At 32.7% G+C, this 26,143-nt stretch overlaps 2 protein-coding genes, 1 long non-coding RNA gene and 1 pseudogene across 4 annotated transcripts; 2 read left to right on the top strand and 2 right to left on the bottom strand.

Moving 5' to 3' along the window:
* The first annotated feature begins 135 nt into the window (after positions 1–135).
* Positions 136–6,590, top strand: LOC111412069 (calcium-transporting ATPase 5, plasma membrane-type-like). Its single transcript, XM_023042813.1, has 9 exons — positions 136–280; positions 2,066–2,203; positions 2,344–2,444; positions 4,751–4,796; positions 4,907–5,041; positions 5,507–5,614; positions 5,694–5,785; positions 6,057–6,154; positions 6,242–6,590. Exons 1-9 carry the CDS (start codon positions 200–202, stop codon positions 6,244–6,246), a joined length of 804 nt encoding a protein of 267 aa, XP_022898581.1. The 5' UTR covers positions 136–199; the 3' UTR covers positions 6,247–6,590.
* Positions 6,591–11,313: 4,723 nt separating this feature from the next.
* On the bottom strand, positions 11,314–12,772 carry LOC111412074 (annotated as a pseudogene).
* Positions 12,773–16,282: 3,510 nt separating this feature from the next.
* On the top strand, positions 16,283–17,880 carry LOC111412087. The gene is made up of 2 exons (XR_002705961.1): positions 16,283–16,795; positions 17,440–17,880. It is a non-coding gene; the product is annotated as an uncharacterized LOC111412087 (long non-coding RNA).
* Positions 17,881–18,522: 642 nt separating this feature from the next.
* On the bottom strand, positions 18,523–20,286 carry LOC111412079. 2 transcript variants are annotated; one of them, XR_002705959.1, is made up of 2 exons: positions 20,019–20,286; positions 18,523–19,108 (listed from the first exon to the last, which is right to left on the bottom strand). XR_002705959.1 is itself a non-coding variant. In XM_023042833.1 (2 exons), exons 1-2 carry the CDS (start codon positions 19,854–19,856, stop codon positions 18,888–18,890), a joined length of 321 nt encoding a protein of 106 aa, XP_022898601.1. In that variant the 5' UTR covers positions 19,857–20,286; the 3' UTR covers positions 18,523–18,887. The 2 variants fall into 2 exon arrangements, 1 of the variants encoding a protein (XP_022898601.1); XM_023042833.1 differs by having other exon boundaries at positions 19,757–20,286.
* Positions 20,287–26,143: the final 5,857 nt, after the last annotated feature.

Raw genomic sequence — 26,143 nt, forward strand, 5'->3', positions numbered from 1 at the left:
GCTGGATTGGGATTTGGAACAGGTGTTTTCAATATGATTTTTAAATCCTGTGGATTCATGAATGCCATTAACGAATATTTATTAGTGTGTATAGTATAATGAGGTGTTCCAAAGAATTGTTGTTTTGTGTTGTTTTTCCCCCGGTTCATATAATCTCGTTCGTAATTGTATTGCGGTGTAGGCTGATATTGGTCTTGCAATGGGTATCCAAGGAACAGAAGTTGCCAAAGAGAGCTCAGACATCATTATATTGGATGATAATTTTGCTTCAGTAGTGAAGGTGAGTCTATGTCGTAAGCATGTTAATGTACTGTATAAAAAATGTCTTAATTTAGCTCTTGGAATTGCATAAAACTAGTTTTCCCATCTTATGAATGTTGCTTCAAAATAGGAGAATATATGACAGCGCATATTACTAGAACAGTCACCTCGCTGCTTCAAAATAAATGAAAAGCATGCTATTAGTAGAATATGTGATAGTGGGTATTACCAGAACCGTCACCTTGATGCTATTTGATATTTTGGATTTAGTAATTACTCAATGCATGTTCAGCATGAAAATAAGGGGGTTATTCATTTCGTCTATCCTTCATAATTTTTATTTTTATTTTTTTGAATAGTATTTTATTAATCAATAGATAATACACAGGAAATATATTATCAATTTAAATCTGAAAGAAACAACATGAAATTGGGTAACCCGTCTATATACCTAGGAGTTGTAGCGTTAAACCGACTATACAATGTCCAATAAAACAATTCTCTAATCTGCTATTTTGTCCGTGTTTGATTATCACAGTAGCGGCTATTCCTCTCTCCACACACACCGTACGATGCAACCTGGAATCATGTCCCATACAAGCTTGTTATTCTTATTGCGAAACTTTCTCCTCCAAGCCCTTAACACGTCTTCCACACGTCGTGGAAACACTCATTTCATGTGTTGAGACGCCAGAACATCTTTCCATAGCAAACGAGCAGCATCACAATGAAGGAAAAAGTGATCAATTGTCTCTGCATCCCTTTTACACATATGGCACTACTCTGTAATATAAAAACCCCTTGTTTGGAGATTATCCTCCGTTAACACCCGGCCTTTGACAATCATCCATAATAAAAATGCTACCCTTGGAGGCAACTTATATTTTCATACCATTTTCCAAGGGAATGAACTCTCCACGTCCTAATAAAAATCTAAAATAAGCCCCGACTGAGAAGATACCATCATGTGTCAATCTCCACCTGCTATAATCCCTCTCTTCTACCCTAATGTGCACCTCATACAAAAATGCTAGAAGTGACACATAATCATACACTTCCCAATCTTACAATCCCCGCCCAAAAATAATGTTCCAACTGAGACTTCTGTTGTGTATATTTAAGGCCTCACTCACCTTAGTAGACGACAGTACGAAGCAAAGAGGGAAACTTCACCGTAAGCGATTTCTCTTCACACCATCAATCATCCCAAAATTTAATAGTATTACCATTTTCAACCACAAAAGTCAATCTATCCTGGAAATCGCTCCACCCTCATCTGATGTACCCCCACAGACTCACCCCGTAAGATCCAGGAACCTCGACTTATATTTTGTAACTTGGCATAAAATAATGTCAAAATTTAATGTTTCAACCTGAACGAGGCTTATATTTTTGTAACTTAACCAGCTATGGTTTTCTGGATTTGCATCATTTTAGGATTCTTTGATCATAGCATGCAATCTTTTGAGCTAGGGTTATAACAGAACTTCATGAGAGAATTTTTAAATGATTTTTTTGGCTTTTTAAGGTGTTTTATAGGTTTCTTCTGTTATTTGGACATAATTCAAATTTCTATCAGAACTACCTTTGGAGCCGTAGATATTTGTTGGGACTGTCTATTGAATGCATCTCCGAATCAAATTATTAAAACAGTAGTTCAGATTGCTCTTGTTGTAAATCAATTATTTTTTGAGGCATAGTTGCATAGCTTTCCTTTTTTACTGTCTTGTCGAAGTGTCTCCAAATGGAAAATGTTATTACTAAAGTTGAGATTGCTGATTATATTTTTATATTAATTGTGTAGGTGGTGCGATGGGGTAGATCTGTTTATGCCAATATTCAGAAATTTATACAATTTCAGCTCACTGTTAATGTTGCAGCTCTTATAATCAATGTTGTGGCTGCAGTTTCTTCTGGTAATGTCCCATTAAGTGCAGTGCAGGTTTGTGATATCTCTCTCTCCCCATGTTTTGAGATCGAGTATTTGTCTGTCTGCTGTTTTTCTTTATAGGCACGACTTCTCAATCATAAGTCTTATTTAGGTTCAAAACTAACTTTATAACTATTTTGTCTTCTGAGCAGCTTCTCTGGGTAAATCTTATAATGGATACACTAGGGGCCCTAGCACTAGCAACTGAACCTCCTACTGATCATCTGATGCGTAGGCCTCCTGTGGGTAGAAGGTTAGACTTTTAATATACGAGTCACTTTTGGTCTGAAGTTTGTTTTATATGTGATCAAGGCAAAAATACGGTATCAGTTAGGTGAGTGATGAACTGCATTTTTTTCCCTCCTCCCCTGATCCAAAGGAGAGATAATTTTTACAGAATGCACCGGAATTTCAGAAATCCATATTTCAGAAATGGGGGTTCACATGGAAACGTTTTCTTTCAAGAATCTATTATACCCAATGTTTTGAAAACCGACCCGGCCATAGACCCGGAAAAGATAAAGGGTCAAGGGTCGAAAGGTCGAATCGAGGTTGAACCGGGGTTGAACCGCTAATAATAAATAAAATAATTATATATAAATTTATAACAAAATTTGACATAATATATTTTTTCCATTTTGTATATAGATATAACATTCACTTAATAAACTTGATTGCGATTAATTTTTTGTTTTCTATTAGGTCCCACTTCTAATATCAATAGAAAATTGAGATAACAAAATAGACAAAAATATTGCGATTAATTTGTTGTTTTCTATTAGGTCCCACTTCTAATATCAATAGAAAATTGAGATAACAAAATAGACAAAAATATTAATAGTTGAGAATCTTGAAACGATTAAATATTTTTACGGGATTTTAGTTTGTTATAATTTTGAAAATATTGATTATACCGACTATGGTATCTCAAATGAAACCAGGAATGTCGACACTCTTTGATGCAAATAATTCTAGGCTAGATGAGGATGCACTAGGCGGAGGAGGGACCTAAAAGCATGGTGCAGAAGCATTATGAAATTCTTGTAAGAAGAATTATGTAATACATAAAAATGATATTTGAACAATCATGTCATATATACATTGAATAATAATTGATTGTTGTTGAAAAGTGTACATTGCCTCAATAAATATAGACAAAATTATTCCCCACTTCCACTAATACTTGAAAACTAATATAAGGGAGCTAAAAAAAATTTCAATCTTAAAGAAATTAGAAATCTTATCCTAAACAAGAAATAAGAGTAAAAGGATAAACCTATTACAAATAGGCATCTTATTATAATTATCTAACTTTTATCCTATTTATAATAGGATTATCCTACATCAATCTCTCCCAAAAAACTAGGTTGGGACTCGTGTGTTTTGTTGAAGAAAAGAATCCTTGATAACTTATGTGTTTTCGAACTTGGTTGGGACTCAAGAAAACTCTCTAGCCGCATGTTGCCATGTTCTATGCTTATTGAAACAACTAACATCAATAGCAGTTAAAATCTACAAATTCTTGTCAGCTTGCTTCTCCATGAGCTTGCGATTCCTTTCAAGACGCAACGCAGTAAGTATTTGTGTGATGTTGTGAAGGGTTTTGTCGATCCCGTCGATTTGTTGTTCAAGTTTGTCAAGCCTCCGTTTGTCGTGTACGGTTCAACTACCTTCGAGACCATTGTCAGCCGTCAAATTAAGGCAATTCCCTTGCTTTGATACCAATTTTGGTGCAGAAGCGTTATGAAATTCTTGTAATAAGAATTATATAATAAATAAAAATGATAATTTAACAATCATGTCATGTATATATTGAATAATAATTGATTATTGTTGAAAAGTGTACAATCCCTTTATAAAGGCAAAATTATTCCTTACTTAAACTAATACTTGAAAACTAATATAAGGGAATTAAAATAAATCATCATCCAAAAAAAATTAGAAATCATATTCTAAACATGAAATAAGAATAAGAAGATGAACTTATTACACCTAGACATCTTATTATAATTATCTAACTTTTATCCTATTTACAATATGATTTGTCCTACATCATAGCGTCTCTTGATGCCTCTTGGCCGAGCCTTGCTTCTTGGCCAAGAAAAGCTCAATGTCTACTGCTTTAGTTTATTTCCTTATTCTGCTATAAGTATTTTACTTATTCTGTCCAATCTCCTAGTTATTATGTTTCCTTATTCAATTAAAAATGTTGGATTTGCTTTCCTCATCCTGTCAGGACTTATAGTTGGGTTTTATTATTTCATGTTCTTTGTCATTTAGATGTAGGGTGGGACGTTTGATTTAATAAATAACAGAAAAAGTGTTCTGTTTGAAATTTGATCTTGCTTTATTGCTTGATTGTCATGGCTGTGGCTTTTCTTGTTTTCTGACTGCGTCACTCATTACTTCCCCATTCCCTTGTACTAGGCTCCACCTTAAGAGTGAAAGCACCATGGTGTAGAGATGGCCTTTTATTTTTTGTCCGTATAATTAAATTCTGTTATGCACTTTCTGATATTGAAATTATTTACTGATCTAACATTAATGTCTATATTTTAGGGAACCTCTCATTACTAATGTCATGTGGAGGAACTTGATAATTCAGGTATCAAACTTTTGTGTTAACTATATTATTGAGTTTTTTATTTTTGGATGGAAACTAAAATACTTCATTAAATATCCATGTTCTAATTGTTGGCAGTTGAGTGATTGCAGGCTCTATATCAAGTGACTGTTCTCCTAATCCTGAATTTCCGGGGAAGAAGCATTCTGAATTTAGAGGATGAATCAGATGATCGAGCTTTCAAAGTGAAGAATACACTGATATTCAATGCATTTGTCCTTTGTCAGGCAAGTGCATTGGGACGCCAAAGTGTTAATTTTTTGATACATAGAGCGAAGTGTAGATATCTGCAATGCTTTTGAACACACACACACACACTCTCTCTCTCTCTCTCTCTGTTCTAGTATGCCGCAGTTTTTTTAATTGGAATACTCAGTCTGCTTTTACAACAATGATCATTTGATTTTGTTATACTTCACCTGCAAGTGAAGGGTGGAGGATTCTCTGTCTCACATGTCTGTTATGCTGATATTTCTCTACAAAATATTGAAGAACATGAATCTGTGTGATGTCTGTGATGGGATCGAATATGCAAAAATTTGTGATGACTTGTGTTCTTTTTTGAAGTTTAAATATTAATCTAGTTGAAATCATTTTCCTGAAGCTGCTCTGAACTTTTATCTTCAATTTGCCAATTTTTAAACTGCTGTTTTCCACGTGCTTCAACTAATTTCTTTTGTTTATAATTACAGATATTCAATGAGTTGAATGCTAGAAAGCCTGATGAGATCAATGTGTGGAAAGGGGTAACTAAAAACCGTCTTTTCATGGGAATAGTTGGACTTACAGTAGTTCTCCAGGTTATTTCTGATATCTCGCTCTTTCTGGTACGAGATGCCCAAATTTTCTTGCAATTTATAAATCTACTCTTCTGTTCAGGTCATCATTATATTTTTTCTTGGGAAGTTTACTTCAACAGTTAGACTCAGTTGGAAATTGTGGCTTGTTTCCATTGTCATCGGTATAATCAGGTTTGTTTCTCATTACCTGGCATTTTAGCTTACAACTTATGGCTGGTATTTCTCGACTTTACATCTTATTTTAGTTGATTGATAGTCTATCGTATTTATTAATACTTATTTACTAATAGATATTAGAGATACTATTTCTTCACATTAAGTCATGGGCGGTTGTATTAATCCTGAAAATGTGTTGTTGGGTCTGTAACTGCATCACTATGTGGATATCCTCATATTATTCTCTGATCTGGTATGAAATTTAGTTTTCTTTTTTCTTGATCAGCTGGCCTCTAGCCATTGTTGGGAAGCTAATTCCTGTTCCAGAGAGACCTTTTAGTGATTTTTTTACGAAGAAAATACGTAAAGAAAGGGAATCAGGAGGTAAAGAAAACTTTTGCGAGTTGAATATGAGGGGAATATGATCTTCTTCATCTCTATGAGTTGACTTGGTCTTCTTTTGTTATCCAGGTTAAATACTAAGGAAGTGAACAAAGACGGCTTCTGGGCTCATCTGTTTTCCGTAGGTGTGTGCAGTATAGCTAACTTTTGGATAGATACATATCAGTGTAGCTCAAATCTGACCTTGCGGTTAAGTATTTAGTTTCCATCGAACCGACTTGGACATTTTCAGTGGTGAAAATACACAGAAGAAATTCTTTTTTATGTAAGTACCGATATAGATTTTTGCCTCTGTAATTTAGGTGGGCAAAAAAATCAAAAAACCGATCAAATTAAACTGAGTCGGGTTGGTTTGGTTAATTTTAACCATGAAAAAATCGTGCTGATTTGGTTGCGGCTTAAGCAATCAACCTATCAATTAACCAACCAATTTTATTCATTTATTTTTATTTTTACTTTTATTTTTTCATTTTAAAAATCATAATTTTTAAACTTAAAAATATAATAATAAAAACATATATAATTGCTTCTCAAATAATTGGATTACTGTCTACTCCACTTCTATCAAAACTCTAAATTCCATTAAAAAAAAAAAAAAAAAAACACAAGGAGAAGAAAAATTGATTGTTGTAAACTCCAAATTCAGATTGTAGCCTTACTTTTCATTTTAGTATAATTTTTTATTGACAACTGTTGTGTATATAGGATAACTTTAGGAAAATCAACTGTTTATCATTTATATTATTAATGTGCACTACACGAAAAATAAACAAATAAAATATACCCTTGTTTGAGTCTCATTTCTTTTATAAGAAAGAATTTTTGAATAGTGTATTGATAGGAAATGTGTGGTTAAAAATAAATAAAAATTTTGGATTTACATGTATTATTTTATTAAAGAATGTGTAATTGAAATAATGTCAAAATAGTATTTAAGAATGTATTTTTTTTTTTAAAAAGATGGGGCTCAAACAAGGTCTATATAAATAGGCAAACAAAATTGTTTAACCCAAAATAGATGACAAATTTTTTTAAGTGGAAATTACATAAAATTAGGTACTTAAACTTTCAAATTCAAAATTCGGGGTGAAATTTATTTATGCTCAAATCAGGTATTAATAAATACAACGACCAACTTCAAACCCTAATTTCAAACTCATTTCCCGTCTCTCTCTTCTCTCTCTAAGCACATATAGTGACAGTAGCCATCTTCTGTGAGACATTTGTTTTGTGCAATGCAGCACGCTGGCCAGACCTGATATGAGCGGCGCTTCCAGATCGTCACGACAATTTGAGCCCCGCAGCCATGGTGATGCCAATTTTGGGCGGCGCTGCTCGCGACGTGAGCTCTGGTGCTGTAACGATGGTGATTTTTTTAGTGTGTGTAGCTGTCGCTTTAGGGATTTTTTGGGCGGGGATGCCACGATGAAGTTACTTGTACTCAACCGCTGCAGATGATGGCGCCATAATAGTTTCAGATCTCGTCTCTGCAATGCTGATGACAATGCGACGACGATCGCTGTAATCACAACTTCAGATTGCGGTACCTGTAAGGTCAATGTTTGGGTTTTTTCGCTGCAGCGGTGCAGCGCTCATTGTGAGCGATGTGGTGTAGTTTGGCGAGTTTGATTTGGTGGTATTGTATGGTGTGGTGGCGGTGTGGTGTAGTGTGGCAATGTGGCTAAGTGAGTTGGTGGCTGTGGTGCTGTACAGGTGATGGTGTGGTAGTCGACGGTGATGCACTGTGGCGATGATGGAGACGAATGGGGTGTTTGTGACTAACAATTAGGCTTTGTGTCCATCTATTTAGGCATATGTGACCAAATATTAGATGTCTGTGACTAAAAAATAATTTGTGACCAATAAATTGTGATCTATGTGACCCATAGACAAAATGTAACCTGTAATTTAAATGATCTGTGATCTCAAAATAATATGTGACCTACAAAATTTTTGATTTGTGACCGCGAAATAATCTGTGATCAATTAATTCAACGATATGTGACCAATAAATAAAATTGTGATCTATAATTATGAATCTATGACAATTAATCATGTAACTGTGAGTTTATTATCTTTATTTAATAAATATTTTTAATTAATTAAATGCATACCTGATTTTTGAATTTTCAAACTATTTATTTGATTTTTGAATTGAGGTAAACATAACACCTTATATGTTACTTTTTTCCCCTTTTTTTAACTTGGACCAATGTCCATATCGGCTTGGTCGGTTTGGGTTGGAATTTATCCAAAACTCAGTTTTGGTTTTGGATTGGATTCAAAACCAACCCAATCCGAACCATGCCATTGCCTACTGGAATTGATTGATTTATGTATGTTGAATGCGTTTTGTGCTGTTTTGTCAATGATCGTTGGTATGATTTTATTATCGCCAACCATACGGAAGACTAACATTCGCTAACATTTGCAGACTTTAGCGTGCACTTACAACCATTTGGGATGGTGTATTCTGTGCTCCTTATGCCACTGAACTTCGGTTGATTCAGTTTCACTTTTCATTTGAATTACGGTTAGTTACTGTAGTTGTGATCACCATTTCAACTAAGGCCCAGGTTACTATAAAACCATGGTTAAGCTCTATAAAAAAATTAATAATGGTAAAATCAAAAGCTCTTCAATTGCACATAATAAAATCAATAGGCATGTCTGCTACACATGAACGAATCATTTGAAAAGTTTAATCCACGCTTAAAGGCTTCATTTGGATCGTAAATTGTAGTGAGGACAAAGAAAAGACGAGCCAGAGTGGACTGATTCCCTCTGCTTTTTCCTTCTCCCTTGAACATGTTTAGTTTTCTTACAAAGGAGCAGAGTTTTCTTAATGTCCCATCTTCACTATCAAAATCAACTGATGAGATTTTCATAAAGCAGACAATGAAAATGATGCATAGCTATCTCGACATTTGGACTGTATCGGCCAATGTTGTATGCCGGAGACTCAAGGCCTCGCTGAACAGCTTCACTTAAAATTATGTCTTTCATTTGCACATAGGTTTTGTAAACACATTAAGCGCGAAATATGCAAGCACTGATTGTCAACGAAAAGATGTCTGACCTGCACTTTCTCACTGTCCTTCAAACTCTTTTCAATAAAATCACCGTTATCCTGAGAATAAACGTTACATATTTGTGAATTCACTAGAGAGCAAAGCTAAATATATGTCATACGATTGATATTTTCACAAATTATACTCTGCACAGTCATTTGTCACATGTATATGTATAAAACACAACAGGAAAAGATAATGTCTATAGAAGGAATGTTACACTCCGGATTTTAAATTTTAATTCCTATGAGCTAAATCTAATGTTAGGCATTTAGCAAATAAAATAGTATATGTCAAGCCATGTCGTCACACTAAGTTCCCAAAAAGTTGAAGTGATACAAGTGACTCGCTTATTTGCATAAATGATCTATGTTGTTTACGTGTAAAATTTATCATGAGTTATTTTGGGTCAAATAATTAAGTATTTCAAAAGTCAATAAAAAAAATATATCGATATTATACTCATTTTGTAACTCGTACTAAATAACATAAATTGGCTCAAAAAGAAATAATTTTGGACTAGTCATATTCAAGTTATCTTGATTAGAAGAAAGATATTCTAAATCCTATATTTTATTAATAATAATAATAATAATAATAATAATAATAATAATAATAATAATAATAATAATAATAATAATAATTTTATATATAAAATAGTAAAAATAAAAGATGAAGGCGTTGAAATTTGAATCATCAACCACTTTTTTTATAATTAATATAATCAATTGATCTGCCCAACTGTCCCATTTTTTGATCCCATTTTTTTTTATCAAAGTACATTTTTCAACAGTGATTTGAGATCATTTCAACCACACATTTTTCAATAAAATAATATTAAACGTAAACCCAAAATTTTTTCTTATTTTTTAGCCACACATTTTTCATCATAACACTATTTGAAAATACATTTTTAAAGAAAATAGGGGTCAAACAACCCCTTAATCCTCAAGCCTAACGTGTGGAGTGTGATGATTGATATTCTAAGTGAAAATTATGTATAAAAAGGCGTGAGAAGTATTTTTTTTGTTCTCATTACATATACAGGTAAACACACACAATTTTCAAAAGGGGATATTATCTTCTTTCACAAAATATTTTCAGATTTATTTAGTATCAAATCAAGGTAAGAAATGTGCAAGTGATTAATTCTTATTCTTTATATTTTTATAGAATTTTGGCATGAAATACGTTATGGCCTTTGGGTTGATTTTTATGTTAAATCTTACGAGATTGACTATTAAATGTCGCGATCAGTTTGTTCTAAATCTAAGAAATGTCGGTATACTATGTCGTTTTATATTTATATTATGTTAATAAGAATATGCACGTTTTTCTATTCACTCTTACTAAATTTTCATATTCGTGTGGACGCATGACGGATTGATCGAGTAATGCTCATGGGGTCGTCAAGTAAAATTTCTAGAAATAATATTTTACGAAGAAATCTCATTTGAATGACACATTTATGTTTTTTATGTTATAGGATTATTTGCCAATATCTATTTCAAGAATAAATTTTTATTTTATGTTCAATTCCATGCATGTTATTTTAGTAGATTTGATATTTAACATGTTCAATTGGCATTTTAGTTCGTAGTAATTTAAGCTAGATAAACTTCAAATTATTATTTTGAATTGTTGAATTCACCTTATTGATTTAATACCCAAATTTAAACATTAGTGTTAAATTCCGCTTAAACTATAAAAGAAAGATTTTGGTAACACTTCAAATCTTTTAAAAGAAAAAAAAAATCTGTAGTGGATTTGGGGCATTACAATGAATATTAAATTTGGACGACCCTACATTTTAGCCCATTTGGGATTTTCTTGAAATTTTCGACAGTGCTTATAGTTCATCTTTGTAACAGTTGTACAATCTGATTCACGTTAGGCAAATGATAATAAATGAATGGGGTAAAAGGAAGATGACTGCTTCCATGGAGGAGTGTACATAAACTCTTCTTTTTTAAAGAGAACCTGGACTATTTATTCCATGCCAAGATCATAAAAAAACCTCGAGAGTAGTTAAAAATAAACACCATAACACATCTTTCCTATTTGCATAATTCACATATTTTGTAATCGATACATCCAACCTGGAGACGAAAGGATCTTTTTATCATGCTATAAAAGTTCTAGATATGATTGTGGGATATTACTAATGCTTGGATATTTATATTTCTTGGGATCATTTTAATCTGGGCACCATGAAATCTATGTGGAATAAGAGAAGGATCAAGAAAATAATCGAATATCACTTGCCATTTCTGTGGTCCCAATGGGACTATGAGGTTGGTATCCATCCATGGTCCATACCTAAGGTATAGAGAAAAACTAGAGAAAATAAGGACGCTATGAAACAATATATCGAATAAGACAACATACAAACAAATAATTGATACATTTAAGCAACGATCACTGACCTATTAATCATGACATTTGGATGGACAAAAGCATATAAAGCATTTGAACCAAGTCGATCTCACTAGTCACCGCAATGCCATCACAACTTCAGATGCTAACTTTCCCATACATCTTCACAATTTCAAGAACAGAGTTACATATATAAAAGAAAGTTTAACAGTACACAAATTGAAAAAACCAATTTGAATCATATATGTGGAAGCATGGATGCATGAACATATAGTGTATGATAAGACACTGGACATTATTTTTCTTCCTTAATATTTTACGATGCTCCCAGTTTTTCTTACCAAACATGCCAATAAGCTATGACTTCTGGTAGCACCACAAAATAATGTAAATACATTTCCAAGCAAAAATGAAGAAAAAGTATTCAAAATGCAGGGAAAGTTAGTTTAATAAGCGGGCACACCTTGGTAGAATATGACTCTAGATTGAGACCAGATGCAAGACCTTTATGTGCATATGGCACATGATAACCTCCATCTAAGTAGTTGTCGCAGAATACCTGGATTGATTGATCCATGATCATAAATTTTAGTTTTGTACCATCGGATATAGAAGTAGAGAAACCTATCTTTTTACCAGTTAAAATTGATAACAAGATTTATTGAATGAAAATTAGAGGAGCCCAATCTTTCTTTAGGATATGGACTAGTTTGACGAAGAATATGATGAAGGTCAAACCTTCCAGTTACATTCAATTGTCTATTCACGTCGACAAACATAATCCAGTGAAGTATCAACACCATTTGCACTCAGTAGTTCTGCTGAAGTACCCAGCCATTCATTTCCCACGACATTGGTATCAAAATCTTCCTTAGGCAAACCTCCTTCAAAATTAAGTAATACAAATGGCCCCCAAGTGGCAACTCTAATGGGAACAAGTCCCATTTCTTGCCTTTCATACGATCACATTAAAAATCCACAATTACCAACCCATATGAAAACTGCAGAATATGAAAAGCAATGAAATAGACGAGGTTGTTGCATACATTCACTTTGAAGTTCTTGATTCCAGTTAGTCTTGTTGCTTTCAAAAGTGCTCCATCCAACCCATAAGTCCATCCCTATAAGGGTGAAAAAACAACAAAAATGTTTACATTCGTCAATTAGGATTTGAACTTTTAAAAAAGTTTCAGTATCCTATGGATATCTAAAACATGATCTTTGATCCGACTGCTGCTGTTGATTAAGAATAACAGTGTACACTTTGGACGAATTATAAGTAAATCACACACCAATAATAACAAGCAATGATATAGGCCACCAGTAAAGCTTCGCCAGATTTTCAGATCTCCTTAATATGGCAAGAAATCATTAGATTAAACGCAATTCTGGGCGAATTCAGAGCAGTATATGCTCATTATGACATGGGGCATATTAGCGTATGAAAGTGAGAAAATAGTGAAGGTTTCCCCTGTTTGTTTCGGATTAAAGTTGATTTTAATCTCAAGTTAAAGTCAATAATTAATTTTATCCACACATTTTACCGGCTCCACAACTTTTCAACCACATATTTCATCAACTTTTATCAAAATCTACTAAAAATCTGATTTTAATCTATAACAAACAAGGGCTATATACACACACACACACATACATTTTTTGTCCAAAAATGCAATTTAAAGTTATTCATTGAAGAAGTTTTCGATCATTTTGAAAATTTAAATTTAAATTTTACACCGTCATTGATTCAATAAAGATGCTCTAAAGGCCTAAAGTACTTTTACGTACTTGTCTTCGCCAACAAATTTCACGTGTTGCTGTACCTAATACAATTATTGCTCTTTTTGTATTTCTTTTTAAATTTTTAGCCCCTATTTGATTCCTATTTTTAGGATAAAATACATTATGAATAGTGATTTTTTAAAAAATGTGTGGTTAAATAATAAGAATTTTTTTGAAATACATGTATATTTATTTTATTGAAGAATGTACTGTTAAAATTAAATTTAAAAAAAAAAATGCATTCTTGAAAAAATGGGGCTCAAACAAGAGCTGAACCTTTTAGTCGTCACTTTTTGAAAAATGTGCATTTCATTAATTCCGTCATTTCTTATTTTAATTAGTATTTAATTTTAATCATAATTCAACACTTGGACCCAAAAAAAAAAAAATAATAATAATAATTAAAAAAATTAAAAGGGCCTGAAACAACCCCCTAACTCCGCCCAAGTATTTTCTTATTGCGAAGTTTAATCAACAAAATGTTCAACCATTGTGTAAGCCCCAGAAAGAAAATAAACTCAACAAAAAGTTCAAATTCAGCTTACAAGTTTTTTTGCTCGCGAAGAAAGCATTATCAATTTGAAGATTATATGATTTTGAAAACTACGCTTTCGTTAAAAACTTGAAAAATATGCATGAAATTCCTAGAAAATTTAATTATGTGCATTATTCTATTTATTTATTTATTAATCTACAATAATTAAAATAAGATTAAAAATAGAAAAAGACATATTCTAAGTTCATAATATGCCTGTTTGACACACATTATTTTATTTTATGGTTTGCTATAGGATAATTTTCAACCACACATTTACACAATAAATATTTTACACGTATATCAAAAACTTTTCTTTATTTTCTAATAACTCATTTTCTTAAAAATCACTATTCAAAAATCATTTTTCTATAATAATAATTGTCAAACAGGCTCTCAAAACTTGATCTTCACGTATTGTTATGCCTTACGAGTTACGCCTTTTAATCATCATACGCAATACTAGGGATAGCAATCGGGCTGGGTGACTCTGGCAACCCGTGGCTCGGCCTAGAAAAAGCCTGAGCCGACTCAAGGCTCAAGGCTCGAAGGCACCGAGCAAGTGCCATTTTGGGGAGTTGGTTCGAGCCGGGCCGGCCCATAAAAAAAATCCTGAGTAAAAATTCGCTGCCTTAACTAGTTAAGGCAGCATATAATGCTGCCTGTTTGGCAGCCATAACGGACAGCTAAAATGTTGCCAACAAGTAGCAATTTTTATAGATTGTTTTTAAAATTCTAAAAAATTGAGCTTGGTCGGGCTCAGTTCGGCTCAACTAGGTAAGGCCTGAGCCGAAAGCTCGGGTTGAGCCTTATTTTTTTGGCCAACCTTTTGCTCGGCTTGGGCAAAAGAAGCCCGCCTTAAAAAAGTTTAAGCTGAGCTCAAGCCGAAAATTTTGGCTCGCGAGCTGGTTCGGCTGGTTGACGCCTTTACGTAATACTACTAGTTCAACACTTGGACTTCGAATGAGTGCTAAAAGACAAATCAACATTTTGATTATAATCCATTACGCATTACCATACTTTACACCTTGATTTCAACACTCATTCCAAACTCCACCAACCAACATAAAGCTTGACCAAAATATCAATATCATTTTTTGACTCATCATGAAAAATGATCGTGTAATTTTATAATGCGCCCGTCTTGGGAAAAATTATTTCACAAATGGTCACTAAACTTACCTGAAAATTACAAAACGGTCACTGATGTTTAATACTTGCAGAAATAGTCACTGAAATTTACAGGGGTTTTAAGAAACGGTCATTGAAGTTTACAAACTTGTAGAAATGGTCACCCAAAATTTTCAAATTTTTGGGTTGCGATAATTTTTTGACAACTTTCGACCACCAAAACTGTCAAATTTGGATACCATTAGAAAACCCTCAATGTTATCTGCATTTATCACCTAAAATCTCCCCATAATTCCACAGGATTCAATCGGAATAAGCCCACAAAGTCAGCTCCCCAAATTTTGAAAATCTGCTTAGAATTTTCAGATTTTTGGGAGAGTTTTGCATCAATTATTCGGCAATTTCTAACCACCAAGACCGTTGGATTTGGATATTGTTGAAAAGCCCACAATGTTCTCTTCAATTACTACCAAAAATCTCCCCATAACTTTAAAGGATTCGGCCGGAGTGCTGAGGTTTGGAAAGAAAAGGAAGTTGAGACCATAGTTCATTGGACCTTTTGAAATTCTTGAAAGGATTGGTAGTGTGGTTTATCGACTTGTCTTATCACTTGAACTACCCGTAGTGCATAATGTGTTTCATATCTCAATGCTTAAAAAATATGTTCACGATCCCAATCATGTCGTAAGTTATCGAACTTTGAAAGTACAAAAGGACCTGTCATACGAAGAAATCCTAATGATTATTTTGGACAGAAAAGTGCATCAACTCAGGAACAGAGAAGTTTTCCCGGTTAAGGTGCAATGGCGAAATCATGGACTAGACGAGTCAACATGAGAGAAGGAAGATGATCTTAAAATCAAGTATTCGAAACTTTTCGATTTGTTAGGGTAATCTTCGATGATGAAAATATTTAAGGTAGCGAGATTGTAACGCCCAAAAAAATTTAGAATAAAAATGCATTTATTTTATATGTTATATTTTAAAAAATTGAGAACTAAAATGAAATAGTTTTTAAATTCATATTTCTATTTGAGTCAAATAATTAAATTTTCATAGAGCAAGTATAAGTAATAGTATATCAATATTGGACTTGTTAGATAGCTCATAATTAATCATGTATATTAAGCTCGAGAAATTATTATTTCGAATAAGTTATGCTCATGTTACATGTACAAAGTAGATTGACAAAGTTGGCTTACAAAATGACGTGTACGGAGGAGATTAAAAGGCAATGGACGGCTGAGATGTTGGCAATAATCTTGACCTATCTACTGACCCATTCAAAAATTCAAACACCATTTTCCTCCCATTTACTATCCCAAAAATTGAGAGGCGAAAATTCTCAAATTAGGGTGGCAAAAAATGAAGCGGGATTGCGACTGATTCTCACGTTGCTTGTTTCATCGACGAATCTGACATTGAACATGATTGCTCCTCCAGTCCATCTTCTCCAGCTACGAAATCGAGTATGGTGTGAATTTTTTGTTGGAATTTTGTTGTTTTATTTGAGCTAAAATTTTAGCCTCAGCTCCGACGGTCTCTGCGCTTCCAACGTCATCCCATCTCCAAATCAAAAGTGAAAAGATAAAATAAAAATACCCACCGGAGCTATACATGCAACTTCCTATATGTATATTGGTTTTGAGAAAGAGAAAGAAGAGATCTAAGCTCGACAGCTTCGACTCTCTCTCCCTCCCAATCAGCTCAATTTTGTAGTTTTTACTGGTAATTTTTTTAATTTTCTCTTCTTTTTTTGTTGTTTAAGAAATCAGGATTAACACTTGTTTTTCCGAAGTGTTATTCGAATTGTTAATCTCTGTTATTTTATGTTTTATTTTATTTTTTGTTATATTCAGCTGTGGTGGATACTGGAAATTGAGATTGACATTTGCTGGGGTTATGTTGTTACGAAATTTAGCTAAAAGATGTGCAATGTTGAAGAAGATGTATAATGAAAATTTTGGAATTTTGATATAGAAGTTAGAAGGAACTTTTTTCAATATTTCTGCAGCCTAATTAAAAAATTTCCCTTCTTTGCAACTTGATGACTGGGTTTTGTGGAGGATTTATCAAACAGAAGAAAAATTCATTCCAAATAAGCAACAAAGGATCAGTGAGGATCATGTTACTGAATTGAGAAAAAATGATCATGAACTAACTCAAACGAAGACTAATCCTGAGGGAATGGTGCACAAGAAAAAGGATTTTCAAAAGGGAAATGTGCTAATGGACTGGTTCGGAAATAGTTTTCCAAGCGGCCATTTTGATAACACATTTGCTGATGATCACATTTTAATTAATTCTAACTACAATTTCAATTGTTATGATCTTGCATTAGCATGTTTTCCATATGAGAATTCTGCTTTCAGGTCCAAGTACTTACAACAAGAAATGGCCAGTATGGAATTTCAACTGGATGTTTTGGGATTTTTGGCAAATGCTCAACTCCTACAGTCTCCGCGCTTCCGGTGTTGTCCCATCCCCAGCAATCGCCCAACTCTAGTACACTACTCACGGGTAAATAATGAAGAAGAACTCTTGAATTCTGTGAATGTGAATATGATGGTCCGTCGAGGAAAATCACATGTCAAAGGAAAAATGAAAGGGACAGACACGGCTTGATTAGTGGGTTATGTTGAACTAGTTATATTATGTTAAATAGAGGCAAGGTGGAAATCTGAATTTGGTATTTTAGTGTACTGCAGTAAGTTGGTTGATTTTGGTTGAAATGAATGACTTGCTTCATGTACCTTGTGTCTTTCATTGAACATTTGTTTAATTATAATAACAAGAGTTTGGAGTTTGTTAAATGTGATGGTTATGTTTTGTTTAAACGCGTCCAAATTTATTGGAATTTGTGCTTTTCAATTATAGCTAGTTCAAATATAGACTAAAAAGAACCGAGAAATGTCATACCATTGATAAATGGAAAGACTAGCTTCAAATTTGGGATTATGATGGAGGTAAAACTTTCAACACAGTCATGACACTCTTCTAGTGCGTTTTTAGATCGTGAATTCAATATGCATTTGTAGTCTGTATGTATTAGAACATATATCAATGTTTTAAGGAGAAAACAAGACATTTTATACTTGCTAATATTTACATACATTAATTCCATTTCCTATACATAAGAAAGCCATGCGGGTCATACAGTTTTTTCAAAGATGGACAGGATGCTACCTCCACAAGTTTATTTACATGTGTGTATATATTTAGAGAACTTCTATAGTTTGCTCTGGCTATTTCTACTCTCACGTAACCTTCATAAGAACTGATAATCCTTTGCCTCACAACCTAATTTCATAGCTTCACAAAAGGCATGCACACTACTACTTTTTCCATTGTTTGCTGATATGGTTGAATTAAGCAGAGAAGAAATAGAAACAATAAAGTTAAAAGGAGAAAAAATAAAGAAGATGAACTGAACAGAGAAAAAGTATAGAAGACGGTAGGAAATAATTGAACTGATAATTGCTCCAATAATTGAAGACACCTACAACTATATATAGTAGTTTTACAAGGCCAGAAAGATAACAATTAATGCAAAAAATCATACAAAAAGCGTTACTGAATCTGTCATTTTGCTTAATCAAATGGAGGATGTTTGATTAGACGATTGAATACGAAACCCATCAAACCCTGCAAGGGTCATATCTGCATGGAGACTAGAACCCCGTTTCCATATTCTATAAGTGTCTGACGATGCAATTCTCCTAATAGATGGTATAACTGAGCTCTCAAAGTGGAAGGTTATCTCCATATAAAAGTCACGAATTCTGGATGCCAATGCCACAATCCTAGGAAGTCTATGATATCATTGGGCCCAAGCAAGAGGCTGGTCGTGCCAGGCAATGATCATAGCGATGTTATCCTCTCGATTACAAACTACCTCTTGGGGAGAACTCCATCCGTTCTCATTCTGATGGCTCCAATCAACAACTGCTCTCATCAAAATCTCAGCTGAAGTTGCATCACGAAGGTGCACTGCGAGGTGCAAAGGAGTTTCTCTGCCTGGAACATCCCGTCTTTCAATCACTGCAAACATAGCATCAGCATTCTGTTAAGCAGCCAATGACTCATCCTCAGTAGCCACCTCCCCTGCCTTAGACAGCATAGGAAGTGCAGCAACAATCCATTTCAATGAGGTGTAGTCACGCTGCATTACTACCAAATGGGAAGGACCATGTGCATATTTTGACCAATCTTCCATTGAATTTCCTCCACTCCCACTTTTCTTCAAATTGAATTTATAACTTCATGCAGTCTTATTCTTAAAAAATACCAATAATTATATGGGGTTTCAGCTCCTAAAAGATCCAGAAATATTGCAGAGAGCTTCTTCTAATTTCTAGACCAAAATTTTCACTATACATCTTCTTCAACATTGCACATCTTTTAGCTAAATTTCGTAACTTCATAACCCCAGCAAATGTCAATCTCAATTCCAGTACCCACCACAGATGAATATAACAAAATATAAAATAAAACATAAAATAGCATAAATTAACAATTCAAATAACACTTCGAAAAAACAAGCGTTAGCCCTGATTTCAAAAAAAAAAAAAAAAAAATTTTTTTTTTTTTTTTTTTTTTTTTTTTTTTTTTTTTTTTTTTTTTTTTTTTTTTTTTTTTTTTTTAAAAAAAAAAAAAAAAAAAAAAAAGAACAGAAAATTAAAAAATTACCTGTAAAAACTACAAAATTGAGCTGATTTCGAGAGAGAAAGTTGAAGCTGTCGAGCTTAGCTCTCTCTTTCTCTTTCTCTTTCACAAAACCAAAATACATACAGGAAGCTGTGTGTATAGCTTCGGTGGGTATTTTTATTTTATCTTTTCACTTTTGATTTGGAGATGGGACGACGCCAGAAGCGTACAGACCATCGGAGCTGAGGCTAAAATTTCAGCTCAAATTAAACAACAAAATTCCAACAAAAAATTAACACCGTACCCGATTTCGTAGATGGAGAAGATGGACTGGAGGAGCAATCACATTCAATGTCGGATTCATCGACAAAACAAGCAACATGAGAATCAGTCGCAATCCCGCTTCGTTTTTTGCCGCCCTAATTTGAGAATTTTCGCCTCTCTCAATTTCTGGGACAGTTAATGGGAGGAAAATGGTGTTTGAATTCCTGAATGGGTCAGTAAATGGGTCAAGATTATTGCCAATATCTCAGCCGTCCATTGCCTTTTAATCTCGTCCGTACACGTCACTTTGTAAGTTTATTTTGTCAAGTTACTTTTTACATGTAGCATTATTGAATTTTCTTAGATGGTACTGATTTGATGTTTGAATGACTTATTATATAAAATATGTTGCACAATTTTCTTGGCATAGTACCAGGCAATTATTACTTTTCCTACCAATGCGATAGCCATCCTTTGTTTGAAATTGGGTGAATTTGCCAAATGAATTGCTAGCACGTGTTTAGAATAAATACCAACTAGTGAAATGAGTCACTTATATGCAAATGCGTGGCTGTAGAATATAATATAAATGGATGATATTTTTATGGGGTGAAAAAAGCTTACCGACACAGCCAAAACAAAAAAAGAAAAAGAAAAAAAGTTTGGAACGTGAAATTCTAGCTTATCTTCCAACAATTCTTTTATCAATCAAGGTAGGATTACGAGGTGCAATTTATGTTATCTCGTTTGAATATTTTTTTTTTATCTCGCTGAATTATTATACTTATGAAAGTTAAAGATATGATATGATGTGAAATATTATGATATGCTCATCTGGTACTAGAAATATGATATGTACTAAACTTTTATCAGTTTTAAAGAGATGATGACGGAATGATTTTTATGAAGCATGATTTAAATATTTTATTCGGGATCGCATCATAAATTTCATGTCCTATTGAATATTCTCATATATTCACCTTTTTTCCCCCTACTCTTCACAGGCTGGAACAGATCGTTGGTTGGCGGGCAACGTGGTGTTGTCGGAGTGCCAAGACCTGTGGGGCACAATAAAAATAATCTGGCGTAATAAAATATTTTTTATTTAAGCAATTTCTTAGTTTAATTCATAAGAATTTTTATTTAGAAATTTTAAATATGTTTAATTGGGTTTTAAATATAAAACTATAATATGTTTAATTGGTGAAATAATTTTTTTTTAATATGTATTTGGAATACATCCTGTTTGATAGCGAGTTAAATTATAAAATTTGGGTCGTTATAACAACCAAATAATATAAAATAAGAAAAAAAATTAAGTTCAATACATATCATGCATAATCGATATGACTATTATATATTTGTTCGATTTGACAATAATATATGAATTTAGTTATCATGTCAGTGGGTTAATTTCACAAACGGTCACTGAACTTACAGAAAAATTACAAAACGGTTCCTGAACTTTAAAACTTTTAGTAATGGTCACTTAAGTATTGGAACGCTTTCAAAAACGGTCACTGAAATTTAAAAAGTTTCTGAAACGGTCACTGAAATTAAAAAACACTTTTTAAAATTTTTTTGTTACATTTGCGGCAATTTTTTGGCTACTTCCAACCACAGATAATATCGAATTTTGATACCGTTGGAAAGCCCACAACATCCTCTTCAATTACTACTCAAAATCTCTCGGCAACACCAAGGAATTCAATTTGAAAATCACCGCAAAAGTCGCCCCAAAAAATCTGAAAATCTAATAGCCAAATTTTGATACCATTGGAAAGCTCACAATGTCCTCTTTAATTAGTATTCAAAATCTCCCAAAAACTTCAAAGGATTCGACCGGAATAAATTCACAAAGTTGGCATCCCAGACTTTTGCCTTTTCGGGTAGCCAATGTTGTGGGTTTATTCCGGCCGAATCCGTTGGAGTTTGGGGGAGAATTTTTATTGTAATTGAAGAGGACATTGTAGGCTTTCCAACGGTATCAAAATCCGGTGGTATCGGTGGTCGGAAGTGGTCGAAAAATTGTCGCAAAAGCAGCTCAAATTTTTTTAAATTCAGTGACCATTTTTGAAAGCATTTCAATACTTAAGTGACCGTTACTGAAAGTTTTAAACTTCAGTGACCATTTTGTAATTTTTCTATAAGTTCAGTGACCGTTTGTGAAATTAACCCTTATGTTACATAATTCCATGTTAACATTTATAAAGGCTCTTCCCTTTGAACAACATAAACATAACAAAAATGCACAGATGAAAAAAAAAAAAAAAAAGGATTTAACGAAATTAAAATCATGACAAATATAGGTTGTACAAAGTAACCTTCTATATCATCGAAGAGAGATGAACGTGAAACTATGTAAAGTGGTGTGGTAAAAAAAAATTCATGAAAAATAATTTCATATATGCCCATAAGCAACAAAATTTGCCATGCATGCACTTGTTTGACAACTATTAAAATGAATTTTTTTGGAAAAATGAGTTTTAGAATAGTGATTTTTTGGAGAATTTACTGTAGAAAAAAATTGGGTTTATATGTATAATATTTTATTACGAGTGTGGTTGAAAATAAATTTGAGAAAAAAGGAGTTTTGTTTTAATAATTGTGAAAATGTATCAAATTGGTTTTAAAAACTGCCTACAACAATTTTTGTAATGAGATGAGAATTGATAAAAGTTCAGGTGACACTCATTCTACGATTCAAATGTATAGTGGATGAGCATGTTTGAGCCCCATTTTCTTTTTTGAAAATAATGCATTTTGAAATATTATTTTGATGGAGAATGTGTAATTAAAAAAAAATTTAAATTTACGTATAATATTATTTTATTAAAAAATGTGTGGTTGAAAAAAAAAAGAGAAAAATGTATTTTTAAAAAAGTGGAATCAAAATATTCTGATTTCCTCCCTCTTTCCCATGCAAATTCTTTGACCATAAAGTTATAATTCTAAAGATTGCAATTTCCCTTATTTCCTTATTAGCGCCTCAAAAGAGATATTTCTTATAAAAAAATTCTGAAAAGTAATTTGAGGATTAGGACAAGCTGGCACCGAAAGGTAGAAAAAATATCCAAAAAATCGACCAAATCCATCCAGATCGTTTTTGTGGGATAGAAAAAAAAACTCGGTTCTACTGGTCGGGCGATTGGATCCTTAAATCTCCGTAAAACCAATTACTTGATATGGTAATAGAATTGCGTGACATTGACAATTATCCAAAAAAAAAATAAAAAATAAATCTATTTTGTTGTCAACTTTTGATCATGTAAGAATTAAGAGCATGTTTGATTCTCATTAACTAGGGGGAAAAAATTGAGTTTTGAAAAGTATTTTTTATAGAATGTGATTTATAAGTAGGAAAAATTTTGGTACATGAGTAGAATATTTTATTATAAAAATTTATGATTAAAAATTATTCTGTAACAAATTATAAAATAAATTAATGAACATCAAACCGACACATGGATGAGTGATGGAGGCAAAGATTTGTTGTTGGCGCAATACATGTGACCCACGTGTCCCAAAAATAGACTAGTTACATATTTTAAAAGAAGGATTTTACTCAATGTAATAGAACCCCTACAGGCCCTCACAGTTGACAGGTCCTATGTAGGATCCACCTGTATAAAAAATGCAAAAATCCCAAGCACACCACGCCACGCCACCCCACGCCACCCCACCCATGTTGTGAGTACCTACCTCAAGCAAGGTTCAAGAAGTAAACCGGCCCGCTTTACAACCATCATCTTATGGTAAAACACGTTTATGAGAGGTGGAATGTGGGGATAAACTCTTATTCCCAGCCCATTCAAATACGCGTAATAAGTAAAGGCACTCCGCGTTTCTTCAAAATCAATCAATTAAGCTTTTCAAAAATATTGGTAAGTCCCTGTTTGAAGTGGATTAAAATTAAAATTAAAATTTTAGTAAATTTTGATAAAAATTGATAAAATTTATTGTTGAAAAATTATAAGTTCCATGAATTATTTCATGATTAAAATTAATTGTTGACTTTGATTTAAATTAAAATGTAGATTTTAATAACCTTAATAACCAATAACAATATTTGATGATGATCTAAAAAAAATAAATATTCTTTATGTGAGTGGGAAGTGAATGAAAACTCCAATCCCATGAATTCATAGCCCAACAACAATATTTTAGCTAAGGTAAATCCAATAGTTGAAAATAGACCTTGACGAGGTTTCGTTTGGATCAGTTTCGACTCCAACTAAAAATCAAAATCAAATTAATTGGTTTGGTGAATTTCAACCCAAATCAATCCATTCTAACTGCTTATCGAACCAAACCAAAGTCGGTTTGAACTTTTAGCCCAAATTGATATTTTTTTTAATGTCTCGATTTTTATTCCACTTATATTACAAGAACTAAAATAATTAAATAATTTTATATCACAATAACTATTGACTAACAAATAGAATTAGACTACTAGACACGGAACAACAGAAAACTTAGGAATTTTGTTATTTTTTATGCATTATATAGCATGACTGTTTAAGTAGGGAAAAAAGGCTAAGTATAACATAATGAAATTATGAAAAGAAACTACCAGTGTTATTATTTACTGACAATATTATAGATTGGAGGGAGTTGAGATATAGTTATAAGATTATGGTTTATCTTTTGATTTTTATTTTTCTTAAAAAAAAGTAGGTAAACATGTAAGTGGGTTGGGTCGATTCGGTTAACCAGCAGGTTCAAGCGTCAAACTATGGCTTAATTGACCTACCATGATTTTGTTCAAAAAAACCAAATAAAACAATTATCTGTGTCAAATCGACTTGAGTCAATTCGATTTGATTGATTTTTCAATTTTTTTTTGTTCGGACCTAGTTAAAAGATTAGTCTGAAAATTGAATCAATTACTCTATCATAAAATAACCGATAAACACATATAATAGGAAAGTTTTCTTGGATGCTCGCAAAAAAAAAAAAAAAAAATTATATATATATATATATATATATAGACACACACACACATACATATACACTCTACGTCCGACTATATACACACACACACACACACACACACACTCTACGTCCGACCATTCATCACTTCATCTACCTTCACCTAAAATAAATCTTTCATCATCGCTCCTCCCTTCTAATCCCTCCTCAAATTGCCATCTTTCTCACCATCACTTCTCGATTTCATCATAATGATAACTTTCTTTGGCTAGTTTCATATCCTACGATCCCGCAGTGAAAAGGGAAATGATGGTTGAGCACGATCAAAGACATGAAAAGTGTGGACACACTTAGTTGGTAACATTTGTTTTTTTTTCATTCATATTTCGACACGTGTCCCTCATGTATTTAATCCTATTTTTGTAGCATTTCTCCCGTGCAAAATGTCAGTAACATGTCATAGAAAAATTAAAAATACTCCAAAAAATCTTTACTACATAACTGTATAACACTAACAAAAACATTTTATTAAGCACTTGTTTGGTTTATTAAAAAATCAAATTTTAATATATTACAATAAAAATTGATGAAATGTATGATTCAAAAGTTTATAAACATTACCAGTCCATAAAATATATGATTAAGATTAATTATTGATATTTTACTTTATTTTTTATCTATTAAATTCATATTTGGTGCCGCAATCAAAGTTAATAATTAAAATCAAATTGTTTGGACTCCAATTAAAATCAAATTTTTGGGAAAAATATATTTTGAAATAGCAATTGTTTGAAGAATGAGCGATTAAAAACAAGAAAAATTTTAGAATTACGTATAATATTATTTATTGAAGGATGTGTGATTGAAAGAAAAAGAAAGAAAAATACATTTCAAATAAAATGGAGGCCAAAAAAAAATTACAAATTTTTAACAGCAAATATCATCATTTTTATCAAAATTTATTAAAAATTTTAATTTTAATTCTCACCAGACAATGATTACCAAAAAGGCTGATTGTTTTCTCACGGTATTTTGTTAACCAACCATAATAGAATAATGTTATGTAGTTCCACTGAAGTTAAAGCCCTTGTTTTGGTGGTGCTAGATGATGGGCGGCATGAAATATAAAATTAAACGACTTATTTAATTTGAGGAAAAAGATTGAAGGGCAAACAAGTAAATTTATCACGACAAACTCTGCTCGTTGTTTTTCAAAGGCACTGTACAACCTGG

This window comes from Olea europaea, chromosome 2 (assembly GCF_002742605.1).
Source record: "Olea europaea var. sylvestris chromosome 2, O_europaea_v1, whole genome shotgun sequence".
NCBI lineage: Eukaryota > Viridiplantae > Streptophyta > Magnoliopsida > Lamiales > Oleaceae > Olea > Olea europaea.

What these genes read in the sequence shown, in the direction of transcription:
- LOC111412069 (XM_023042813.1), top strand. Translation starts at nt 200, where the DNA reads ATGGGTATCCAAGGAACAGAAGTTGCCAAAGAGAGCTCAGACATCATT. An exon ending in GACTTACAGTAGTTCTCCAG is followed by an intron (nt 5,615 to 5,693) that starts GTTATTTCTGAT and finishes TCTTCTGTTCAG; the next exon opens with GTCATCATTATATTTTTTCT. An exon ending in ATTGTCATCGGTATAATCAG is followed by an intron (nt 5,786 to 6,056) that starts GTTTGTTTCTCA and finishes TTTCTTGATCAG; the next exon opens with CTGGCCTCTAGCCATTGTTG.
- LOC111412079 (XM_023042833.1), bottom strand. Translation starts at nt 19,856, where the DNA reads ATGTATTTTGGTTTTGTGAAAGAGAAAGAGAAAGAGAGAGCTAAGCTC. An exon ending in CAATTTTGTAGTTTTTACAG is followed by an intron (nt 19,109 to 19,756) that starts GTAATTTTTTAA and finishes CTATGTTTGCAG; the next exon opens with TGATTGAAAGACGGGATGTT.